Source organism: Canis lupus, chromosome 24, assembly GCF_003254725.2.
Source record: "Canis lupus dingo isolate Sandy chromosome 24, ASM325472v2, whole genome shotgun sequence".
In the NCBI taxonomy this organism is placed as follows: Eukaryota; Metazoa; Chordata; class Mammalia; order Carnivora; family Canidae; genus Canis; species Canis lupus.
The window spans coordinates 47,335,934-47,354,166 of NC_064266.1; the positions used below are offsets into that span (position 1 = coordinate 47,335,934).

Sequence of the window (18,233 nt, forward strand, 5' to 3'; positions counted from 1 at the left end):
TGTAGAACGTTTCAGAGTTGACGTTTCCGGGCCGATGTCCAGCCTATGGCACGTTCTTTGACCATGTGGTCTCCAGGGTGCCTTCAGTCTGGGGGCGATCCAGGCCGCGGGCACAGCGCCGGCTCCAGGCTGCGGGGACCCTCGCGGGGCCGCACGCGCGGTCTCCGCCCCCGGCTGCAGAACTTGACCACTCCAAGTCCTTTTGCTACTCTTCCCCGACCTCTAACAGAGGTGCTCCTTCCCCTCCCGCTGCTCTGGCTTTTCTCTTCCCCCTAATTTGACCTTCGTTTGTAAAATAAGTTTTCATTTTTCTCCTAATTCTGTTTGAGTTGTCACTTCATTTCTGAGTGTTTGAAAATCTCATTTATATTGTTTCATGTCTTGTATCTTATTCTGAAATTTTTTTTTTTTATTATTATTCTGAAATATTTTTAAGACAACTTTTATTTTAAAACTACGATCTGGGTGGCTCAGTCGGTGAGGCATCCAGCTCTTGATTCCTGCTCGGGTCGTGACCTCTGGTTGTGGGATGGAGCCCACAGTGAGCTCTTGTGCGTGAGCATGTGCATCTGGCTTTTTCTCTGAGATACGTAAATAAGTAAATATTTTAAAAATAAGTAGAATAAAATAATTTCCAGCTTACAGCTAACTTGAAGGTGTGACTTGTCCACCCAGAGTCTCACTTGGTAGTCTCCTTTCTCCATGGACAGATAATCTCTTTTTCTGTACCCTTCCTTTGTTATTTATTTATTTATTTATTTATTTATTTATTTATTTATTCATTCATTCATTCATTCATTCATTCATTCATTCAGACAGAGAGAGAGAGAGAGAGGGAGAGAGAGAGGCAGAGACACAGGCAGAGGGAGAAGCAGGCTCCATGCAGGGAGCCCGACGTGGGACTCGATCCCGGGTCTCCAGGATCACACCCCGGGCTGCAGGCGGCGCTAAACCTCTGTGCCACCCGGGCTGCCCTGCACCCTTCCTTTGACTGTGTCCTGGCGTGTGTGTCCCAAGAGCAAGGACGTGCTGTGTGGCCACAGTGCCCTGGTCTGATGGGAAGCCCCTGCGTGACTGGCCGGGCACCTTAGAGTGTCTCTGGTTGTCCTCATCATAGCCAGAGGCACCCTCAGAGGACGTGCTCTGGGAGCCCCCCCATCGCCGTATCTCTGCGGCCTTGGAGCTGTGACCTGGACAGAGTCTCAGGTGTCCTCTTCCTTGGAATAGACGCTTTTGAGGATGAAGCTTAGTTACTGTGCTGCTGAGTGTCCTGCACTGTGGGCATGTGTGAGGTGTTGTAGATTCTGTTCAGGTTGTGCACCTTTGACAGGTGTCCCCGGAGGCACAGCCCATCTGCCGCATGGTTGGGGGTGCTGACTTGGATTATTCCCTTAGGTGACAACTGCCACCATTGTCCCCTGTGAGGTTACTGTTCCTCCATCAGTAAGTCCTGAGCAATCTGTGGCATCCGTGGGCGACCCCCTCCCCCCAGAATTAAGGACTGCTTGATGTTTATGAAGCGCTGAGTCTCACCCCCACGCCCCTTGCGTCTGGGCCTGTGGGAGCGGCCAGCTCTCCCGCGCAGCATGGGGTGCCCTGCACACCCTGCTGTCCCATCCAGCGCCGCGCTCGTTCCCCCGTGGTGGCGATTCCGTGCTTCCCCTGCTGGGAGAACCGTGGTCCCGCTTTCCTTGGCGTCTCTTGTGCTCCGTCCGCCCTGGGACATGCAGGCAGCTGTGTACAGCAGCTCCCCGGCCGTGACAAGGCAAGCTGCTCCCCAGAGCGCGTGCGTCCGAGTGCTGGTCGGGAGACCAGGCTCACGAGTCCCTGTTGCCCCCCCGCCCCGTGGCTGCGCTGTCCTTTTAGGGTCATTTCTTATTCAGTGTTTGTCCTCATTGATTCTGTTGCTTCGGTTTTCTTGGGCGCTGGAAACCTCTGTGTGGTTCTGGAGGCCGCGAAGTGTCTTCCTGGTTTCCGGCTTATTCTTGCTTGGCTGCGTTTGTCCCACGCAGGAGCAGACATGCGCATATTTTGTTCACGCTTGCTTCTGCGCTGCACACGGGCCTGCCCCCCGGAGAGCGCCCCCCAGGGCCGCCTGCCTCCCTCAAGGCGACGGCCCGCATCCGGGTCTGCTGCCGCAGCACTTGCCTGGTGATGCCGGCAGCTCGGCCCGGGGCCCGGGCGCCAGCCCCGTCGGCTGGTCCCGGCTGGGGGGGGGTGGGGGGGCGGGGGCGGGCTGCCGAAGCCTGGGCCCCGCGTGGCGCCTGCTGACTTGGACGCGCCAGGCCCGAGCGACACGGCCCCGGGATGCTTTCGACTTGCTCCTCTCCGAAGTGGGCGTGAGCACTGTCTTCACGCATTTTGTGTTGGAAATGGCCATCCCGGCGGGCGCACAGTGGCTGCCGGTGCTTGGTTTTCCAGTGACGTCCTTGTTCTGCGCCAGGAAAGCCCGCACCAGGCATGTCCCCTCGGCCTGCTCTGGTCCGTGAGCTCTTGCTAAAGCCCATAGTTGGAGGGTCGCCAGGGCCTTTGGTGGCATGTGCCTTCGTTGGGAGGCAACTGTTTCCTCGTGGGTTCCCCGGGCTCTGGGATTTGGGAGAAGCACGGGTCCAGCACGGTTCTTGTCGCGCCCTACGCTCCCCGTGTGTGGCTGAGGACTGTCGCTGTCGGCTGTTTGTGTCGGGTTCTTCCCCGGTCACGGTTCGCCTCCTTCCTACCCCGTCCCCCGGAAGGGGCTGCTCAGCATGGCCCCGGCGGCTTGCACTCGGCACCCCCTGCCTGGGGCTCGCTCACCCCGGTGTCGCTCCCCGGGCTGTGGCCTCAGAAGTGATGCCGTGGGGACGGCTGGCCGGCTCGGTCAGTGGAGCGTGTGACGTGTGCTCTCTGGGGTGACCTCCCGGGTGGGGGTGGAGGTGACGAATAAATATGGAAAAACCTTTAAGGAAGGAACAAGTGCTGCTGGCTGAGAAGCACAAAGGAAAGAGAGACGCCCGACGTCATCACAGTCCAACTGTTAGGCTTCGGAGATGCCACCGGGACAGCGGAAGGACCGGCCAGAGGACGGCAGGTCTTTTTTGTGGATCACGTATCTGATAAGGAATTTTCATCCAAAACACACAGGAAACTCTTACTACTCAAAGAAAAGACAGTCCCGTTAAAAATGGACAAAAAGTAGGAACAGGTGCTTCAGAGTAGACGCAAGGGGTCAGTGCGCACGTGGAGACACAGGTCTGAGCGCCGAGCGACGCCCTGTAGGCCCAGTGGCACGGCTGCTGCCAGGCTGATGGGCAGTGACCAGTGTCGGCAAGGGTGTGGCCACCGTCCCTTAGCTTCTGCGGGCGGCAGGCGGGTCCCAGGAAGGAGAGACCTGCCGTGGCCACGCGCCCTGCTTCGCTCCAGCCACCGACCTGGTGGAGCCGCAGATGGGGTGGCTTCAGTCACCGCACTTCGTCTCCGGAGGCGTCTCCGGGCGGCAGGTTCTCGCCGTGGCGACGGGAACACCGTTGCGCTCGGTGCTGAGACCCGGTGGTCACCAGGGCATTGACAGAGGGTCGTGTGCCCCCTGCACTGCTCGGTTTATTGGGGGGGTGACTTCGTCGAGGTGCTCTCACCTCGGCTGTTACTCGGTGACACCGTTCTCACAGGAAAAGGCGGATAGATGCTTGATATTTTGCCCGTTTTTGGATTTGGGAGTTTGAATTTATCCCTGACTTGTGTGATTGGTCCCTTGTCCCCTGAGGAGGAGAGCGTTTAATGTTGTTGGTGGTACTCGTGTCTAAACGCACACGACAGCCTCGGTCCCGTTGCTGAGCTCGGGCCCCTCTGCAGATGTTCCACGGCCCTGCCAGGCTGACGGGGAGTCGGGACATTGCTCACTCGCTTGCGTGTCCTGCCCCAGACCTGCCATCAGCCGCGTTTCCCAGGAGCCCTGGTTCCTTGTCGCGGGAGATGGTCTCTCAGGACCCGTGGGCGGGGGGGGGGGGGGCCCTGTGGCCGGGTCGGTCGTCCTGGGTCTCCAGTGAGCAGGGCTGGGGAGTGCGCCCACGTGCGTGAGCGTGCCACCGCGTGTCCCTCGCGCTGAGACAGCCCCTGAGCTCACCCTGCTGCCTCCGGCCCATGATCGGGCTGCAGGGATGTCGGATCCTCTTGTCCGTGGTTATCTCTGTGCCTCGCCTACTTGGGGACACAGGCGGGAATCCAGCCAGAGTCCTGGCTCGTGGGGACGCGGTTGGCAGAAGTGGGACGTGACCACGCATTTGCTGCTTTCCCAGGGCTGCACATGGAGCTGGAAGACCTCGCAAAGCTCAAGAGTGAGTGCTGGCCTCCCCCAACGCCCGTGGCTAGGCGGGCCGCCCCTCATGACCCCCTCCCCACAGTGATCCTGCTGCGCCTGGAGGCGGCCATCGATGCTGTCGAGCTGCCTGGGGACCACAGCGGCGTCACCAAGCCAGGGAGGTAAGGGGCAGGGCGTGCGCAGCGCTCCCTACGGTGGGCCCCCTGCCCCCGGCCCCGCCTGCACGCCTGTGAGGTCTGATTTGGTTTCAGTGGCCCATGAGAGGCTTTGTACTAGGGTGTTGGGGCCTAAGGCCAGTGCGCGTGCAGGCAGGGCCCCTGTCCCCGCCGCCCCCTCTGGGCCGGCCCTTTACGCTGAGACGCCTCTTCCTCCCAGCTGCCCCTTCCGGCCTCGGGAGCCCCGGTGGCTCTGACCAGGGCGCGGGGCTGCGGTCTCAGCAGCCCGGGGCAGCTGGGGTTCTTTCCCAAAGGTCATGGTCTGGGGCTGGTTGTGGCCCTCCTCCGGGTGCAGCTGGCAGCCGTGCTGGGATCCAGGCTCGGGTTCTGGGGGTCTGGGGAATTCTATAATGTGCTGGAGCACCGCTGCCTGCCTCCTCCCCGAGCCCGGCTGCTGTGCTCGGAGCCTCACAGGGCTCCACTTGCTTCCCAGAGGAGCCAGGCTGCTTGGCCCGCCCCACCCACCCCTCCACGGCCCAGACGGCAGGCTTCACTGCCTCCCACAACGCCGTGGGAGCCTGGCCTTCTCCTCAGTGCTCATGTCTCTCTCACCTCTGGGTTCGGCCAACTCTGGAGCCCTTGGCGCTCGTGTCCGACTGCGGGGAATATAGGGCCGCTGGCTGGCGCCCCGCATGAGGCCCATTCTCCCACAGCTACATCTTCGAGCTGTTCGCGGAGGCCCAGATAACGTTTCAGACCAAAGGCTGCATCCTCGACTCCCTGGACCAGATCATTCAGCACCTGGCAGGACGTGAGTCCCCAGCCTGCCCTGCAGCCTGCGGGGTGCTAGGCCTTGACTCAGGGCCAGAGCCTCCTGCATCCCCGAGAGGAGCGTCCCCCCCAGACCTCCCTCTCCGGCGGTGACACTGGGGCATCAGCGCTGTTGGACGGGCGTCTGTTTTGTAAAGCACAGCCCAGCTTTCCGTTTCTTGGTCGGGCCTTTAAAGGAAGAGTGCTGAGGGACCTGGTGGGTCAGTGAACCTTGGTGCTGAGCCCCCACATCCTGTTTGCACCCCGAGGCTGCCCTACGGGCCCACTTCTACTGGGTGGGGTCTCGTTCTCTTGGGTGACCGGCGTTCTGGGCTCCCGGGCCCTGGGGGTGGGCAGGCAGGCCCAGCCGTACTGGAGCACAGGGCCTCTTTTCTCCTCCCGCTGACTCCGGAGATGTTCTGGGGGCAGCGTGGGAGATGCTCCCCAGGGGCACGCCCCACAGCAATGCCGGGTTGAGGCTGAGCTTGCTCGTGGCTCCCGGGGGTGGGGGTCGGAGCCTCCCCTGGTGGGGCGTGGACGGCCAGCGGCTGCTGCTCCCACAGGCACGGGGCTGTTCAGCAACACAGCAGGCTTGCAGAAGCTGTCGGACATCATCCAGGTAGGGACGGGCCTGCGGCGAAGGTGCGGCGTCTCCCTTCCCGAGGGCCGTGGAGGGGGGCCTGGAGCTTCTACTGGCTCCAGACTTGGGGCAAGGCCAAGGTGCTTGGAGCCAGCAGCCCGTGGAGTGCACTTCCTCTTCCCCGGAGGCACCCTGCCCGGCCCGGGGGGTGGGGGCGGAGGCGGGGGCGTGTCCTGAGTGTGAGGTGTGGGCCGGCGTCATCCCAGCACTTCTGCGAGGGGACAGCAGGCGCCCAGCCTGCCACCGCGCTGCAGCCACGGCCCCCGCCGGGCCCTGCGTTTGTGCTCCCCGTTCCCAGTGCCTTTTCTCGGCCCCTGCAGGGGAGCCGGCCCTGTGCTCTGCTGCCCCCTCCTGCCATGCCCTGCTCCAGGCCAGCCCTGCGGCCCCGGCCCTCACCCCGTCCCGGGCAGCGCCCCCTCCTCCCCAGAGGGCCTGTCCATGCCACAGAATTCTCCCCCACAGCCTCACTGAGCCCAAGCACCCGTCACCCTGAGGGTTTGGGGTTTCCTGTGGCAGCTGCCCTAAGAGGGCCTAGCAGATGACTCCGTGTCCCCTCCTGCCCGGTGCTGCCTGCGGGCCTGCTGCTTGCTCTGCTGTGTCTGTTCCAGCTGGATGGAGTGGGACTGGGCGGCGGCTCATCCCTCATCCCACAGCTGGCTCCCGTGGGCAGGGGGGCGCACTGGGCCAGCCCTGGGACCTCAGCGGGGCAGCCTGTGGTGAATACCCGAAGGGCTGCCTGGGGGCCCCCCGCCGGTGGGAGAGCCTTGCACTTCCCCAAATCCAGATCCCCGCGAAGTCGTGTGAGCAGGGGGTCTGCTGCTGACCGAGCCCGGGGACCGCAGGAGGCGGGCCTTGGAGGGACGGGGGGCACCGAGGGGGCATGAGACGGGCTCAGCCACTGGGCTGGCCCCTGATCCCCGGGCACCGCAGGCCCAGGCACCAGGCAGCACAGGCGCCCCCTCTTCACTCGTTGATGCGTCTGCTTCGGTGCCGTCTCCTCCTCGGCCCTAACCGCCTGTCACCTGGCTTTGCTGGCTCCGGAGTCGGGCAGTCTGGTGTCTGGCGTCTCTGCCTTCGTGCTCCGTCCACGATTTACCCGCTTGCTGCTTCTCCTCGGCTGGTCGCCTTGGCTAGAGTGTAGTTCTCTGTACTTGGATCAGGGATGATTTTTATCCTTTTACTTGGGGGCTGAACCAGGTCCTTCTCGGGTCCCCACCTGCCGCGGACTTGCCCCTGGGGGGAGCGTGCGGACCAGGAGGGGCCTGCAGGATGGCGGCAGGGGGGACTGCCGGGAGGCCAGGCGGCGTGCGCCCCCACCCTCAGCAGGAGGTCCCCACCCGGGATGCCGACCGCTCAGCGCTGGGCAAGGGGATGGGCATGTGTCCTGGGGGGGCTGCGTCCTGCTCACCATGTTTTCACGTCTGCTCTCCAGATCGTGTTCAGTGCAGACCCTGCCGAGGGCACACCCGGCTCCTTGGGGGGGCCTGGGGCCTGTCAGTCCTACAAGGTGGGGGCTCTGGGTGGGGGCCTCCCGTCCTACGAGGTGGGGGTGTGGGTGGGGGCCTCCCGTCCTACGAGGTGGGGGCTCTCTCCAGGGCGAGGGACTCCTGGGCTGGGTCTGGACACTGTCCATTCTGTCCATCCAGGTTCACATCCACCCTGATGCTGGTCACCACAGGAAGGGTCCTCGGTCGGATGCCTGGAGCAGCACGGCTGCCAGAAAGCCAGGCATGCGGGGGGCCCGGGGGCCGGGGGGCCGGGGGCCGGGGCCTGGAACACAGCCCTGCTCGCCCCCGCACGGCGCCGTGTCCAGTGGTGGGTTTCTGAGCGCGGCCTGCTCGGGGAACCTCACAGCTCACCCCCCACGCGGCCGTTGGAGACAGACCTCCGAGCACCTGCTGGGCGTCCACTGAGCCCGGGTACAGCCCGGCCCCTCACGCCTCCGGGGACCGATCCATGAGGGGTCAGCCCACAGGAAGGCCGGGGCGCGTGCTTGTCGGCGCAGGGGTGCTGCTTTCCCGCCATCCCACCGGGTGGACGCGGGCGGGGCGGGCTCTGGCGAGGCCACTGTCCGGGCCCACCCGGTTCCTCAGGTGCTGGCTCTGTTGCCCCGACCCCCCTGTGGGGTCAGGCCTAGCCCTTCGTCCCTGGGCTCACCTGCTTCCCTGTGTCCTAGAGCTGAGGCTGCTCGTGACACGAGGATGGGTCTGTGCTGGGCCCCCTGTGGCTTTTGGTGTGAAGCTGGCCTGCCCTGGCCGAGGTGTGTGTCCGCGGCGTCCAGCCCCGGCGAGTGTCCTGGCCACCGCACGCAGGGTTGAGCACCCCTTGCAGCCTGGCCTTTAGAGTGGGGTTTGTAGGACGCCCCCGGGGCGCTGGGTCCGAGGTCAGGGGGCCACTCCTCAGCCGGCCCCGTGGCCTGCCCCCGCCTCCTGTGTTCCGGGCCCGGCCCTTCCACAGCTGCTGGCTGCAGGTCACTTGGGACCACACGCTTCCCCAGGAAAAGCAGGGCCGGGAACGGGGCTAGGGCAGGTCACCTGGCCTGTCAGCAGGAAGCAGCTTCCGGGGGAGGCGGGGAGACCCATGCACCCCTCCGTGGTGTTTGTGAGGTCACAGGAAGCAATTTGCGCCAGCGCCCGAGGCCTCACCTCACTGCGGTGCTGTCCCCGGGGGACACGGACACAGCCAGGGCGCCGGGGGCACGGCGTCCCGAGTTCTCACGCCCGCGAGCGTGAGTTCTCAGAAATCGCCGCTGCCGGGGTTGGGCGTTTGTAGGAAGTTGGTTCATGGCTGAGCTTACCGAGAAGCTAGGATGTGCGTGAGCGACGGGAGGGCCGGCCCTGGCCCCAGGCCTCTGCACGGAGGGGGGCAGCTCCCGGCCCCTACGCCCCCGCCTGTCACAGGGCCGATCCCGACCCGTGGGTGGAAAAGGCTTCTTTGGGCCCAGAAACTGGTTTGCTTTTTATGGGAAACACGTCTGACCCGTGACTCCTGTGCTGTGGGAGCGTCCTCAGCAGGAGGCCCCCCCTGCCTCCTTGCTTGTGACGCCGCCTCCGGTCCTGCCTGCCAGGGCGCGTGGGCTCCTGCTGGGTGGTTTGCGAGCGGGGGCCAGGGCCTGTGACGCAGCCGTGGTGCCCCGGGCCACGTGTCCGCCTCGGCCCAAGTCTGGGTTGGGGTCGGCGGTGCTCTCCGCCCCTGGCCCCCCCACTCTGGGTCTCCCTGCGCTCCCAGCACGCCCGAGGGAGGGAGGGAGCAGGGCCCCCCAGACCCCGAGCCTCCCCCTCCTCCCCTAGGGAAGGTGCTGAGCTACTGGTGCTTCAGCCCCGGCCACAGCATGCGGCAGCTGGTGCAGCAGGGCGTCCGCACCGTCATCCTCACCAGTGGCACGCTGGCCCCCGTGTCCTCCTTTGCCCTGGAGATGCAGATGTAAGGGCGGCCCCGGGCGGCTGCGGGTGCGGGGCCCAGGCCAGCCCTGGCTTGAGGGTGCTGGGCTCAGGACCTCACAGGGCCGCCCTGCCCCCAGCCCTTTCCCAGTCTGCCTGGAGAACCCACACGTCATCCACCAGCAGCAGATCTGGGTGGGCATCGTCTCCAGAGGCCCCGACGGAGCCCAGCTGAGCTCTGCTTTTGACAAGCGGTAGGGGCCTGGGGGGCGGGGGGCGGGCTGCGTGCCTCTGCCTCTGCCTCTGCCAGGACCCTGGTGGGGACCCTGGTGAGGACCCTGGTGACGCGGGGCTCTGGCTTTGCGCAGGTTTTCGGAGGCGTGCCTGTCCTCCCTGGGTAAGGCGCTAGGTGAGTGCGCAGGGGGCCCCGGCTCCTCCCAGCGGGCGCCCCATCCCCAGGGCGGGCCCCTGCCCGCAGCCCCCGTGAGGCCCTCTTGCTGACGAAGCCGTGGCCTGCAGGCAACATCGCCCGCGTGGTCCCCCACGGGCTCCTGGTCTTCTTCCCGTCCTACCCCGTCCTGGAGAGGAGCCTGCAGTTCTGGCGGGTGCGTCCTGGGCTGGGGCGCGCAGTAGGGCCGGCGGGGCCACACGCACCGTCTCTGACCGCGGGCCGGGCGCCCCCTTGCCTGTGTCTCGTCACAGACCCACGACTCGGCCGGGAAGCTGGAGGCGCTGAAGCCCGTGTTCGTGGAGCCGCGGAACAAAGGCGGCTTCTCCGAGGTGTGGCTCGGGGCTGGGGCCCGGGGAGGGTGCTGAGCCGTCCCTCGGGGGTGGGCGGGGCCCCGGAGCTTTCTGAGCAGGCCCTGGGTCGGCCTGGGCACCCGCGCCCTGCGGAGGCTCGGCCTGCTGGCTCCCCCAGCCGGACGGCCCCTCACCTCGGGACGAGACCCGGGGTGTCGCTCCCACAGACGGAGGGGCTGAGCGCCGTCTCCCGCCAGGTGGTGGACGCCTACTATGCACGAGTCGCCTGTCCCGGCTCCACTGGGGCCACTTTCCTGGCCGTGTGCCGGGGGAAGGTGAGGCTGCCCCGCGGGGGCCCACGCTCCCATCTTCCCCGGCTGGGCCTTTGTGGGAGGAAGCTCGCAGCTCTGACTTGGGGGCTGCGACGTGGTGGGAGGGGCGGTGCGGCCCCCAGGCCCCGGATCCACGGCCTTCCCCGGCAGCCCTCCCGGAGGCGCTGGGTCTAGGCCCTGGGAGTGGGCGCCGCTCTGGGCTCCTGGGAACGAGAGCTCCCGGGTGGGAGGCAGCCCTCCCCGCCCGCACATGGACACCTGTGCCCGGGAGGGTCTCGGCATGGGCGGACGGGGACAAGGGTGCCCACTGTCCCCAGGCCAGCGAGGGGCTGGACTTCGCAGACATGAATGGCCGAGGTGTGATCATCACGGGCCTCCCGTACCCCCCACGGATGGACCCCCGGGTTGTCCTCAAGATGCAGTTCCTAGACGAGATAAAGAACCACAGGGGCCCAGGGGGCCAGGTGAGGGCCAGAGTGGGCCTGGGGGTCGGGTGGGGGCCAGGGCGCCAGGTGGGGGGCCAGGAGGTCGGGTGAGGGCTGCGGTGGGTGGGGGGCCAGGTGGGGGCACAGGCTTGTGTGTGGAGGGTAGGAAGCGCTGGAGCCCCCCGTGACCGAGCCTCCCGTAGCTCCTCTCCGGGCACGAGTGGTACCGGCAGCAGGCGTCCAGAGCTGTGAACCAGGCCATCGGGCGGGTGATCCGTCATCGCCATGACTACGGGGCCATCTTCCTCTGTGACCACAGGTGTGGCTCCCCTCTGCTCACCGAGACCCTTGTGCTTAGCCTGGCGGGTGCCAGCCGGGTGCTGGTCCTTCGCTCAGCGAGTGGGAGCTGGGGCTGGGGGCTGGGGGGTGTTGGGCCCCGAGCTGACAGCCGGCGCCCTCCAGGTTCGCCCACGTGGACGCCAGGGCCCAGCTGCCCTCCTGGGTGCGCCCCCACGTCAGGGTGTACGACAGCTTCGGCCCTGTCATCCGCGACGTGGCCCAGTTCTTCCGCGTGGCTCAGAACACTGTGAGTCCTTCGAGCCCAGCTGGCTGCGCCCTGTGCCCGCCGCCCTGCGGGGAAGGGTCTGTGCAGGACCCAACCTCCTTGTGACTGTCCAGATGCCTGTGCCCGCCCCCCTGCTTGCTGCCCCAAGTTTGGGTGAGGGAGCCGCTGCTGCCGTGGTGGCCGCGTTGCCTGGGCCCCTCTCCACCAGGAAGGCCAAGAGTCTGGACGTGCACGTCCCCAGCCTGAGGCGGACACCCACGGGTACGTGTGCCCGGGTGACACGGCTGGGCGGGGCTGCGTGCCGCTGGGGGCCTGGCCCGCCCCTTCCCCTCCTGCCTCCCGCGCCCCCGTGGGCTCTGCGGGTGAGGTCTGTGCTCCCGCAGGGTCGCCGGCTGCCAGGGACACCGAGAGCAGCCTGTGTGTGGAGTATGAGCAGGAGCTGGGCCTCGCCCCGCGGAGGCCTGTGGGACTGCTGGCCGCCCTAGAACACAGCGAGCAGCTGGCCGGGGGGCCTGGGGACAAGGCCCCCCCCGGGGAGGAGCAGGTGCGGGGCCCAGACACACACCCCCAGACTCCAGCACGTGGCCTGGGACACATCTGTGCTCCCTCCTGGAAACCTCCGGGCGGCCGCTGTCCCCGTGCACCCCTGGGCGCCCTTCGGGAGCTGCCGCAGGGCCAGAGGCTAGACCTGTGGGAGCCCAAGCTGTGCGGCAGGAGGGCTCCCTGCGCCCCGGGGCCTGCACCCCGCACCCCATACCCTGCACAGCCCTGGGCACATGCCCACCCCTGCCTGTCCCACTCCCTGGGCCCTGGGGAGCCCCGCTGCCACAGCGACCCCCACCCTGGCCATGGATGCAGTATCCCTGAGCCTGCGAGCCACAAGGGAACTCCCCCCGCCTCTGGGCCCAGTGGTGCATCACGGGCTCTGGGGGCGCTGAGGGCCTGGCCGGACCACAGCCTGTCCCCCTCAGGCACTAGACCTCCCCACCTCGTCCGTCCCACGTGAGAAGAGGGCGGCCCAGGAGCAGAGAGCGGGGCGGAGGAAGATCAGGGTGCTGGGTGACCGTCAGGTACGTGAACCGCCCGCACGCACGCCCGGTGGGGGCAGGAGGTACAGGCGTGCGGCCCCCAGTGCGCGGGGTGTGTGGCAGGGCCTCCTCGCTGCCCTCCCAGGGGCACAGCGTGGCCCCACGCCCTGGGCTGTCCGACGCCTGCGCCCCCCCACCCGCGTGGGCCTCGAATGTTTAAAGGAGCGTCGTTTCAGGCTGTCGTGAGCTCCAGGCCCCTCCGACCGGGGCTCGGGCTGCTGCCAAGCGCCCACCGCACAGGGCCCGACGACCTGAAGGGCGTTTCAGCAGCTCAGCGCCCCTGCGGCGTGCGTGCCTGACCCCGGCCCCACGGCGCCTCCCACCTGCGTGCCCCGTGCTTGCAGTCCCGCACGCTTGGGCCCAGCCCTGGGCCTTCCACTTTGTCGTGCTTTAATGGGACCGCGCTTCGCGGACGGCACGACGGTCCAGCCAACTGAAGGCAGGGCCCGGCCGGAGGCTGCTTGGATGTGGGGCCTGCATCGGGCCAGCTTGTCCGGGCCGCGCTGGGCTCCTGGTGCCGCGTGGGACGTGCCAAGCGTGGGGAGGGTCTGCCTTCCCTGAGATGAAAGCGTTTAAGGGCACGGAGGGCCCGAGCCAGGAAAGCCCTGGAAAGCCCCGTGTACCACTTGCCTTCGTCCATCATCCTGGGCTTCTGGGAAGAAACGGGCGGTGCCCAGGGCAGGGCGGCTGGTGCCGTCTGGAGGTGGGCAGGGCGCCAGGGGCCTTGGCATCGGGCTGTGCTGGACGGGGACGCGGGAGGCTGCGGCCGTCCTGTGTGCTTCCCGGGCTTCCTGGCCGGTGGTCCGGGGCGAGGCCTGCGGGCTTGACGTCCCCCTCCACCCAGACGTCCCCCTTCCCCTGGGCTGGCTGTCCTCTGAGCCCGGGCTGCCTCTGCTGTTCCCGAGGGGCATGGCCGTCCCCAGCTGGAGCCACCCCCCGCCCCGGGCCCGCGGTAGCAGCAGCGGCCCCACCTGAACGGCCTGGCCCTGTGCCCGGCAGGAGGGGCCGGCAGCCGAGACGCAGGCGGGCAGGGCCAAGCTGTACATGGTGGCCGTGAAGCAGGCGCTGAGCCAGGCCAGCTTTGACACCTTCACCAGGGCCCTGCAGGACTACAAGGGCTCCGACGACTTCGAGGCGCTGCTGGCCTGCCTCGGCCCTCTCTTTGCCGAGGACCCCAAGAAGCACGGCCTGCTCCAAGGTGCGCTGGCTCGGGGGGTTGCCCGTCCCGGGGGGCACCAGGCTCCGCGCTTGTCCTGGCCCCTGGGGAGGTGGGGTGCTCGGCACGGGGCGCTCCTGCAGGCCAGACGCCCTCCCAACAGGCTTCTACCAGTTTGTGCGGCCACACCACAAGCAGCGGTTCGAGGAGGCCTGCGTGCAGCGGACAGGCCGCAGCTGCGGCTACCAGCCCGAGCACAGTCTTCCGCAGCGGCGGGCGGCGGCCCCGGCCCCCAGGGGTGAGCAGGCCAGCGCTGGGCCCTGGGTGCAGGGGTGCGGGGTCGGCCCTGCAGGGCAGCTGGGTGGAGCTCCGCTGGCGGGGGAGGCGCGTGCCCCCGGGGCCCCTGGGGTGGTCCACGTGCGGGGGTCCTGTCCTGGAGGCCCCTCCCACACCCACCCGGGGTGCGCCCTGCGCCTCCACCCTTGGGAGCCCCTGTCCCCGTGGTTAGCAGACAGCTGGCCCTGAGCACGGACTCTGCGGCCTGGTGTTGCGGGGGCCTGGCTTAGGAGGATGCTCGACCTCCCGGGCGGGGACCCTCCAGCCTGAGTCGCCCGTCTTCTCTGGGCTTGAGGTCCACTGGGGCCTCTCTGAGCCGGTCCCTGCGGGTCCGGGTGCCCCTGCTGTGGTCCCATAGGTCTTGTGGGTCTGTCTGTGTCCCCTGGACCTGCCTCCTCCCCGGGGAGCATGCCAGGCCTCGGGACCAGCTGGGTGGCTCCACATGTGTCCATGTCCTTCCAGGAAGCAGGGAGTGTGACTTAAAGCTGACCCTGTCCCAGGGGGTGGCCAGGCAGCTGGACCCCGGGCAGCACCTGAACCAGGGCGGACCACACCTGCTCTCCGGGCCGGCGCCTGCAGGTAGCAGCCCCTGGAGCTTCAGGCCAGGCCAGGAACAGCCCACGGCGGCTGGCGGGGAGGATCTCGCGGGTGGGGGCTGCTCCAGTTCTGCATCCCAGGGCGAGGGAGGCAGCCCATGTGACAGAGGCCCTGGGATGCCAGGGGGCCCCCCCGCCCCACGTGTCCCCTCCCCTCCAGGAGACCCCAGCAGCCGGCCCGGGGAGGAGCCGAGAGACGCCGCCGCACAGAGGCAAGGCCCGCCTGCCGCCAGCGCCTACTTGGCCGACGTCCGCACGGCCCTGGGGTCCGCGGGCTGCAGCCAGCTCCTGGCCGCCCTCACCGCCTACAAGCGGGACGATGACTTGGAGAAGGTGGTGGCTGTGGTGGCCGCGCTCACCACGTCGAGGCCTGAGGACTTTCCGCTGCTGCAGAGTGTGTGGCGCCGAGGAGGCCGCGGGGCGGGGGCCGCGGCGGGGGGGCGGGGGCAGGCAGGGCTGAGCCCCACCCGCTCCCCACAGGGTTCAGCATGTTCTTGAGACCTCACCACAAGCAGCGTTTCCGGCAGACGTGCGCAGACCTGATGGGCCCGGCTGCCCCAAGCACAGGGGCTGCCCCAAGCACAGGGCCCGGGTCAGGCCCCCAGGAGGGGGCCCCCACCACGCCGCTGGACCTCACCCCTCCAGGTAGGCTGGGGCCCCGCCCGCAGGGTGGACCGCAGAGCAGCCCCGCCCCGCGCTCACTGGCCGCTGTCTCCAGGCGCCCCCCAGCAAGAGAAGCCGGAGACCACCCAGAGCAAGATCTCTGCTTTCTTCCCACCGAGGCCCGTCGGGGACGTGGGGGCTCCCAGGCAGCCCCCCAGCGCCCCGCGCAGGCACGCACAGCCCGAGTGGGGTAGGTGTTGGGGGTGCAGGGCGTGCTGGCGGTGGGGGGACCAGCCGCCACGGTGCCCATTCACAGACGCCCCTTGCAGCAGGCTTGGCGTGCCAGGGCTGCGGGCTGGAGGACACGGTCCCTTTCCAGTGCCCTGCCTGCGACTTCCACCGCTGCTGGGCCTGCTGGCGCCGGCTCCTCCAGGTTGGCAGCGGGGGCCCTGCGGCACCCGGTGGGCTGGGGGGTGGCCGGCGGCGCTGGGCAGCACTGTCCTGTGTCCACAGGCCTCTAGGACCTGCCCGGCCTGCCACGCCCCCGCCAGGAAGCAGAGCATCGCGCAGGTGTTCTGGCCAGAGCCCCGGTGAGCACGCAGACCCCGGGGCAGGTGGACGATTCCAGGACACACAGCCCGGACATGCGCTCTTCACGGGGTGTGGGCCTGCCCGGAAGGCCCCAAGCCGCCTCGGGGTCGGGGTGGCTGTCCGCGGAGAGGTGCAGGTTGGGAAGCCCCCTTGGCTGCTGACTGTGGGTGGAGCCCCGAGACCAGGACTGGAAGGTGGGGCACCCCGGTGCCCTGCCCTCTGGACCCCGTGGGGGCCCTGGACCTGCTTTTAATCAGGTGACCGGCCGCGTAATAAAGTTGCTGACACTGTCGCGGCTTGCGGAGGGCTGTGAGGTGCTGGGAGGGGGGCCCTCCTGCCAGGTGCACACACGTCCTGCGCAGCTCAGCCTGCGTCCTCAGGGTCGGCCAGGGAGGGACAGGGACAGCCCCGTGTTCACCCGTCCACCCCGGCTGCCCAGGCTGGTGGTGGGCGTGCTCACCCCTGGGGCCCTGGTCTCCACCCCCAGGCAGCCTGGCGCCAGGCGGGGGCAAGGGGCTTCCTGGTGGGGGAGGGGCCGTGGTGACGCTGCCGACAACCCGCCAGCAGGGCCTGGACATCGCGAGCCCTCCCCCGGGGGTGTGGCCTGGCCACCCCATAAAGGCCACCAGCAAAGCGCTTGTGGGAGCAGGCGGCCCGGGGAGGGGCTGCCGGGGCGGCTGGGGCCGGTGCGTGTCCTAGTGTCCCCGCCGCCAGTCACGGCCATGTGTGCACGGGAGAGGCGGGCCCCGCCGCCCCTGACCCCGCCGTGGACGCTGTCCGCCCTGCTGCTGGCTCTGGCGGTGCCCTGGGCGGCGGGCACGGGCGCGCTCACCTACCCGTGGCGGGACGTGGAGACGCGGGAGTGGCTGGTGTGCAGCCAGTGTCCCCCCGGCACCTTCGTGCAGCAGCCGTGCCGTCGGGACAGCCCCACGACCTGCGGCGCGTGCCCCCCGCGCCACTACACGCAGTTCTGGAACTACCTGGAGCGCTGCCGCTACTGCAACGTCATCTGCGGGGAGCGCGAGGAGGAGGCGCGGCCCTGCGAGCCCACCCACAACCGCGCCTGCCGCTGCCGGCCCGGCTTCTTCGCGCACGCCGGCTTCTGCCTGGAGCACGAGCCCTGCCCGCCCGGCAGCGGCGTCACCGTCCCCGGTGGGTGGGTGGGCGGGCCGGGCCCTGGGGGGCGGCAGCGGCTGCAGCGAGGGCGCGGTCCCCCTGACCCCGGCCCACATCTCGCCCCAGGCACCCCGAGCCAGAACACGCAGTGCCAGCCGTGCGGCCCCGGCACCTTCTCGGCCCGCAGCTCCAGCTCGGAGCGCTGCCAGCCGCACCGCAACTGCTCGGCCCTGGGCCTCGCCCTCAACGTGCCCGGCTCCCCTTCCCACGACGCCCTGTGTACCAGCTGCGTGGGCTTCCCGCTCAGCACCGCAGAGCCCGGGGCGCCAGGTGAGCAGCCGGGGGGAGGGGGATAGGCTGGTGAACGCCCCACGCCCCATCAGGGAGCCCACTGCTCCCCAGAGGCCACGCACTGGCCAAGTGGGCCCCAGCCCTGCCCCCTGGGGCCCCTCCTACTGGGTCCTGACCTCCCGCAGGGGCCGAGGAGTGCGAGCGCGCCCTCATCGACTTCGTGGCGTTCCAGGACTTGTCCTTCAAGAGGTTCCTGCGGCTGTGGCACGCGCTGGCGGGCCCTGAGGCCCCAGGGCCGGTGCCACCGAGGGAGGGCCGCGTGGAGCTGCAGCTGAAGCTGCGGCAGCAGCTCCTGGAGCTCCGCGAGGCCCGGGCCGGGGTGCTGGCGGGGCGGCTGCTGCGGGCGCTGCGGGAGGCCAGGCTGCCGGGGCTGGAGCGCAGCGTCCGCGCACGCTTCTGGGCGCACTGAGCACCCCGCCCCACGCGGGCCTCACCCCGGCACCGAAGGAACCTTGGCTGACCCACCGGGCTCCTGTTGCGCTAACAAAGTTTATTTTTATAAAGCTGTTTTGCGAAAGGGGTCGTGTGAAACCGTGTCTGCGGGGGGCGCGGCGGGCACGTCGGGTGGGCGGGCTCGGGGGGGCGCGGCGGGCACGTCGGGTGGGCGGGCTCAAGCTCCCTACACCCGCCCCACGCGGACAGACCCTCCACGGGAGGGGCAGCTGGAGAGGCCCAGTGGGCAGCAGGTGTGTCCCTTCCAGCTGTGGCCAGGACGGTGGAGGGCGGTGGCGCCAAGCGCAGGGGCTCTTGGGGGAGTGGGCAGGCTGGACGGCGCCAGCGCCCGCCGGGGATTTCCCAGGAGGGGCGCGGCCAAGCACCTCCCCCGGTGCTTCCTGGGCACTTTCTGGGAAACATGGCTTTTCCCCTCAAGACGGTCTCAGAAGAGGGCTGGACAGTTCCAGAGCAGCTGGGGGACTCCCAGCACCGATCCCAGGAGGAGCCCTGGGAGGGGGGGAACCACCCTGTGGCCCATGACTCCCCCTGAGTCACCTCACCTGCAGCTGCCTCCCCAGCCCCAGTCCTGACTCCTCTTTCCCAGTAACTCTCCCATGTT

The 18,233-nt window shown here is 68.3% G+C and overlaps 2 protein-coding genes across 12 annotated transcripts in view; both read left to right on the forward strand.

The window, feature by feature from the left end:
* Window positions 1-16,004, forward strand: part of RTEL1 (regulator of telomere elongation helicase 1) — a 28,795-nt gene extending 12,791 nt beyond the window's left edge. For 6 of the 11 annotated variants that reach the window (XM_049100644.1, XM_049100647.1, XM_049100642.1 and 3 more), the window contains 27 exons: window positions 4,272-4,310; window positions 4,377-4,455; window positions 5,163-5,260; window positions 5,823-5,878; window positions 7,332-7,406; window positions 7,546-7,627; window positions 8,076-8,159; window positions 9,190-9,322; window positions 9,420-9,533; window positions 9,648-9,688; window positions 9,799-9,884; window positions 9,982-10,059; window positions 10,278-10,355; window positions 10,670-10,816; window positions 10,981-11,096; window positions 11,240-11,363; window positions 11,456-11,603; window positions 11,726-11,886; window positions 12,314-12,412; window positions 13,430-13,628; window positions 13,750-13,884; window positions 14,385-14,501; window positions 14,679-14,912; window positions 14,999-15,163; window positions 15,237-15,371; window positions 15,451-15,554; window positions 15,635-16,004. In XM_049100644.1, the coding sequence (XP_048956601.1) occupies window positions 4,272-4,310; window positions 4,377-4,455; window positions 5,163-5,260; window positions 5,823-5,878; window positions 7,332-7,406; window positions 7,546-7,627; window positions 8,076-8,159; window positions 9,190-9,322; window positions 9,420-9,533; window positions 9,648-9,688; window positions 9,799-9,884; window positions 9,982-10,059; window positions 10,278-10,355; window positions 10,670-10,816; window positions 10,981-11,096; window positions 11,240-11,363; window positions 11,456-11,603; window positions 11,726-11,886; window positions 12,314-12,412; window positions 13,430-13,628; window positions 13,750-13,884; window positions 14,385-14,501; window positions 14,679-14,912; window positions 14,999-15,163; window positions 15,237-15,371; window positions 15,451-15,554; window positions 15,635-15,715 (3,008 nt within the window). In that variant the 3' untranslated portion in view covers window positions 15,716-16,004. The remainder of the gene's footprint in view (window positions 1-4,271; window positions 4,311-4,376; window positions 4,456-5,162; window positions 5,261-5,822; window positions 5,879-7,331; window positions 7,407-7,545; window positions 7,628-8,075; window positions 8,160-9,189; window positions 9,323-9,419; window positions 9,534-9,647; window positions 9,689-9,798; window positions 9,885-9,981; window positions 10,060-10,277; window positions 10,356-10,669; window positions 10,817-10,980; window positions 11,097-11,239; window positions 11,364-11,455; window positions 11,604-11,725; window positions 11,887-12,313; window positions 12,413-13,429; window positions 13,629-13,749; window positions 13,885-14,384; window positions 14,502-14,678; window positions 14,913-14,998; window positions 15,164-15,236; window positions 15,372-15,450; window positions 15,555-15,634) is intronic. The other 5 variants (XM_049100649.1, XM_025470713.3, XM_049100646.1 and 2 more) reach the window with 4 other exon arrangements.
* Window positions 16,005-16,146: 142 nt separating this feature from the next.
* TNFRSF6B (TNF receptor superfamily member 6b) lies at window positions 16,147-17,696 on the forward strand. The gene is made up of 3 exons (XM_049100652.1): window positions 16,147-16,864; window positions 16,955-17,158; window positions 17,305-17,696. The coding sequence occupies exons 1-3, from the start codon at window positions 16,435-16,437 to the stop codon at window positions 17,586-17,588; spliced, it is 918 nt and encodes a 305-aa protein (XP_048956609.1). The 5' UTR covers window positions 16,147-16,434; the 3' UTR covers window positions 17,589-17,696.
* Window positions 17,697-18,233: the final 537 nt, after the last annotated feature.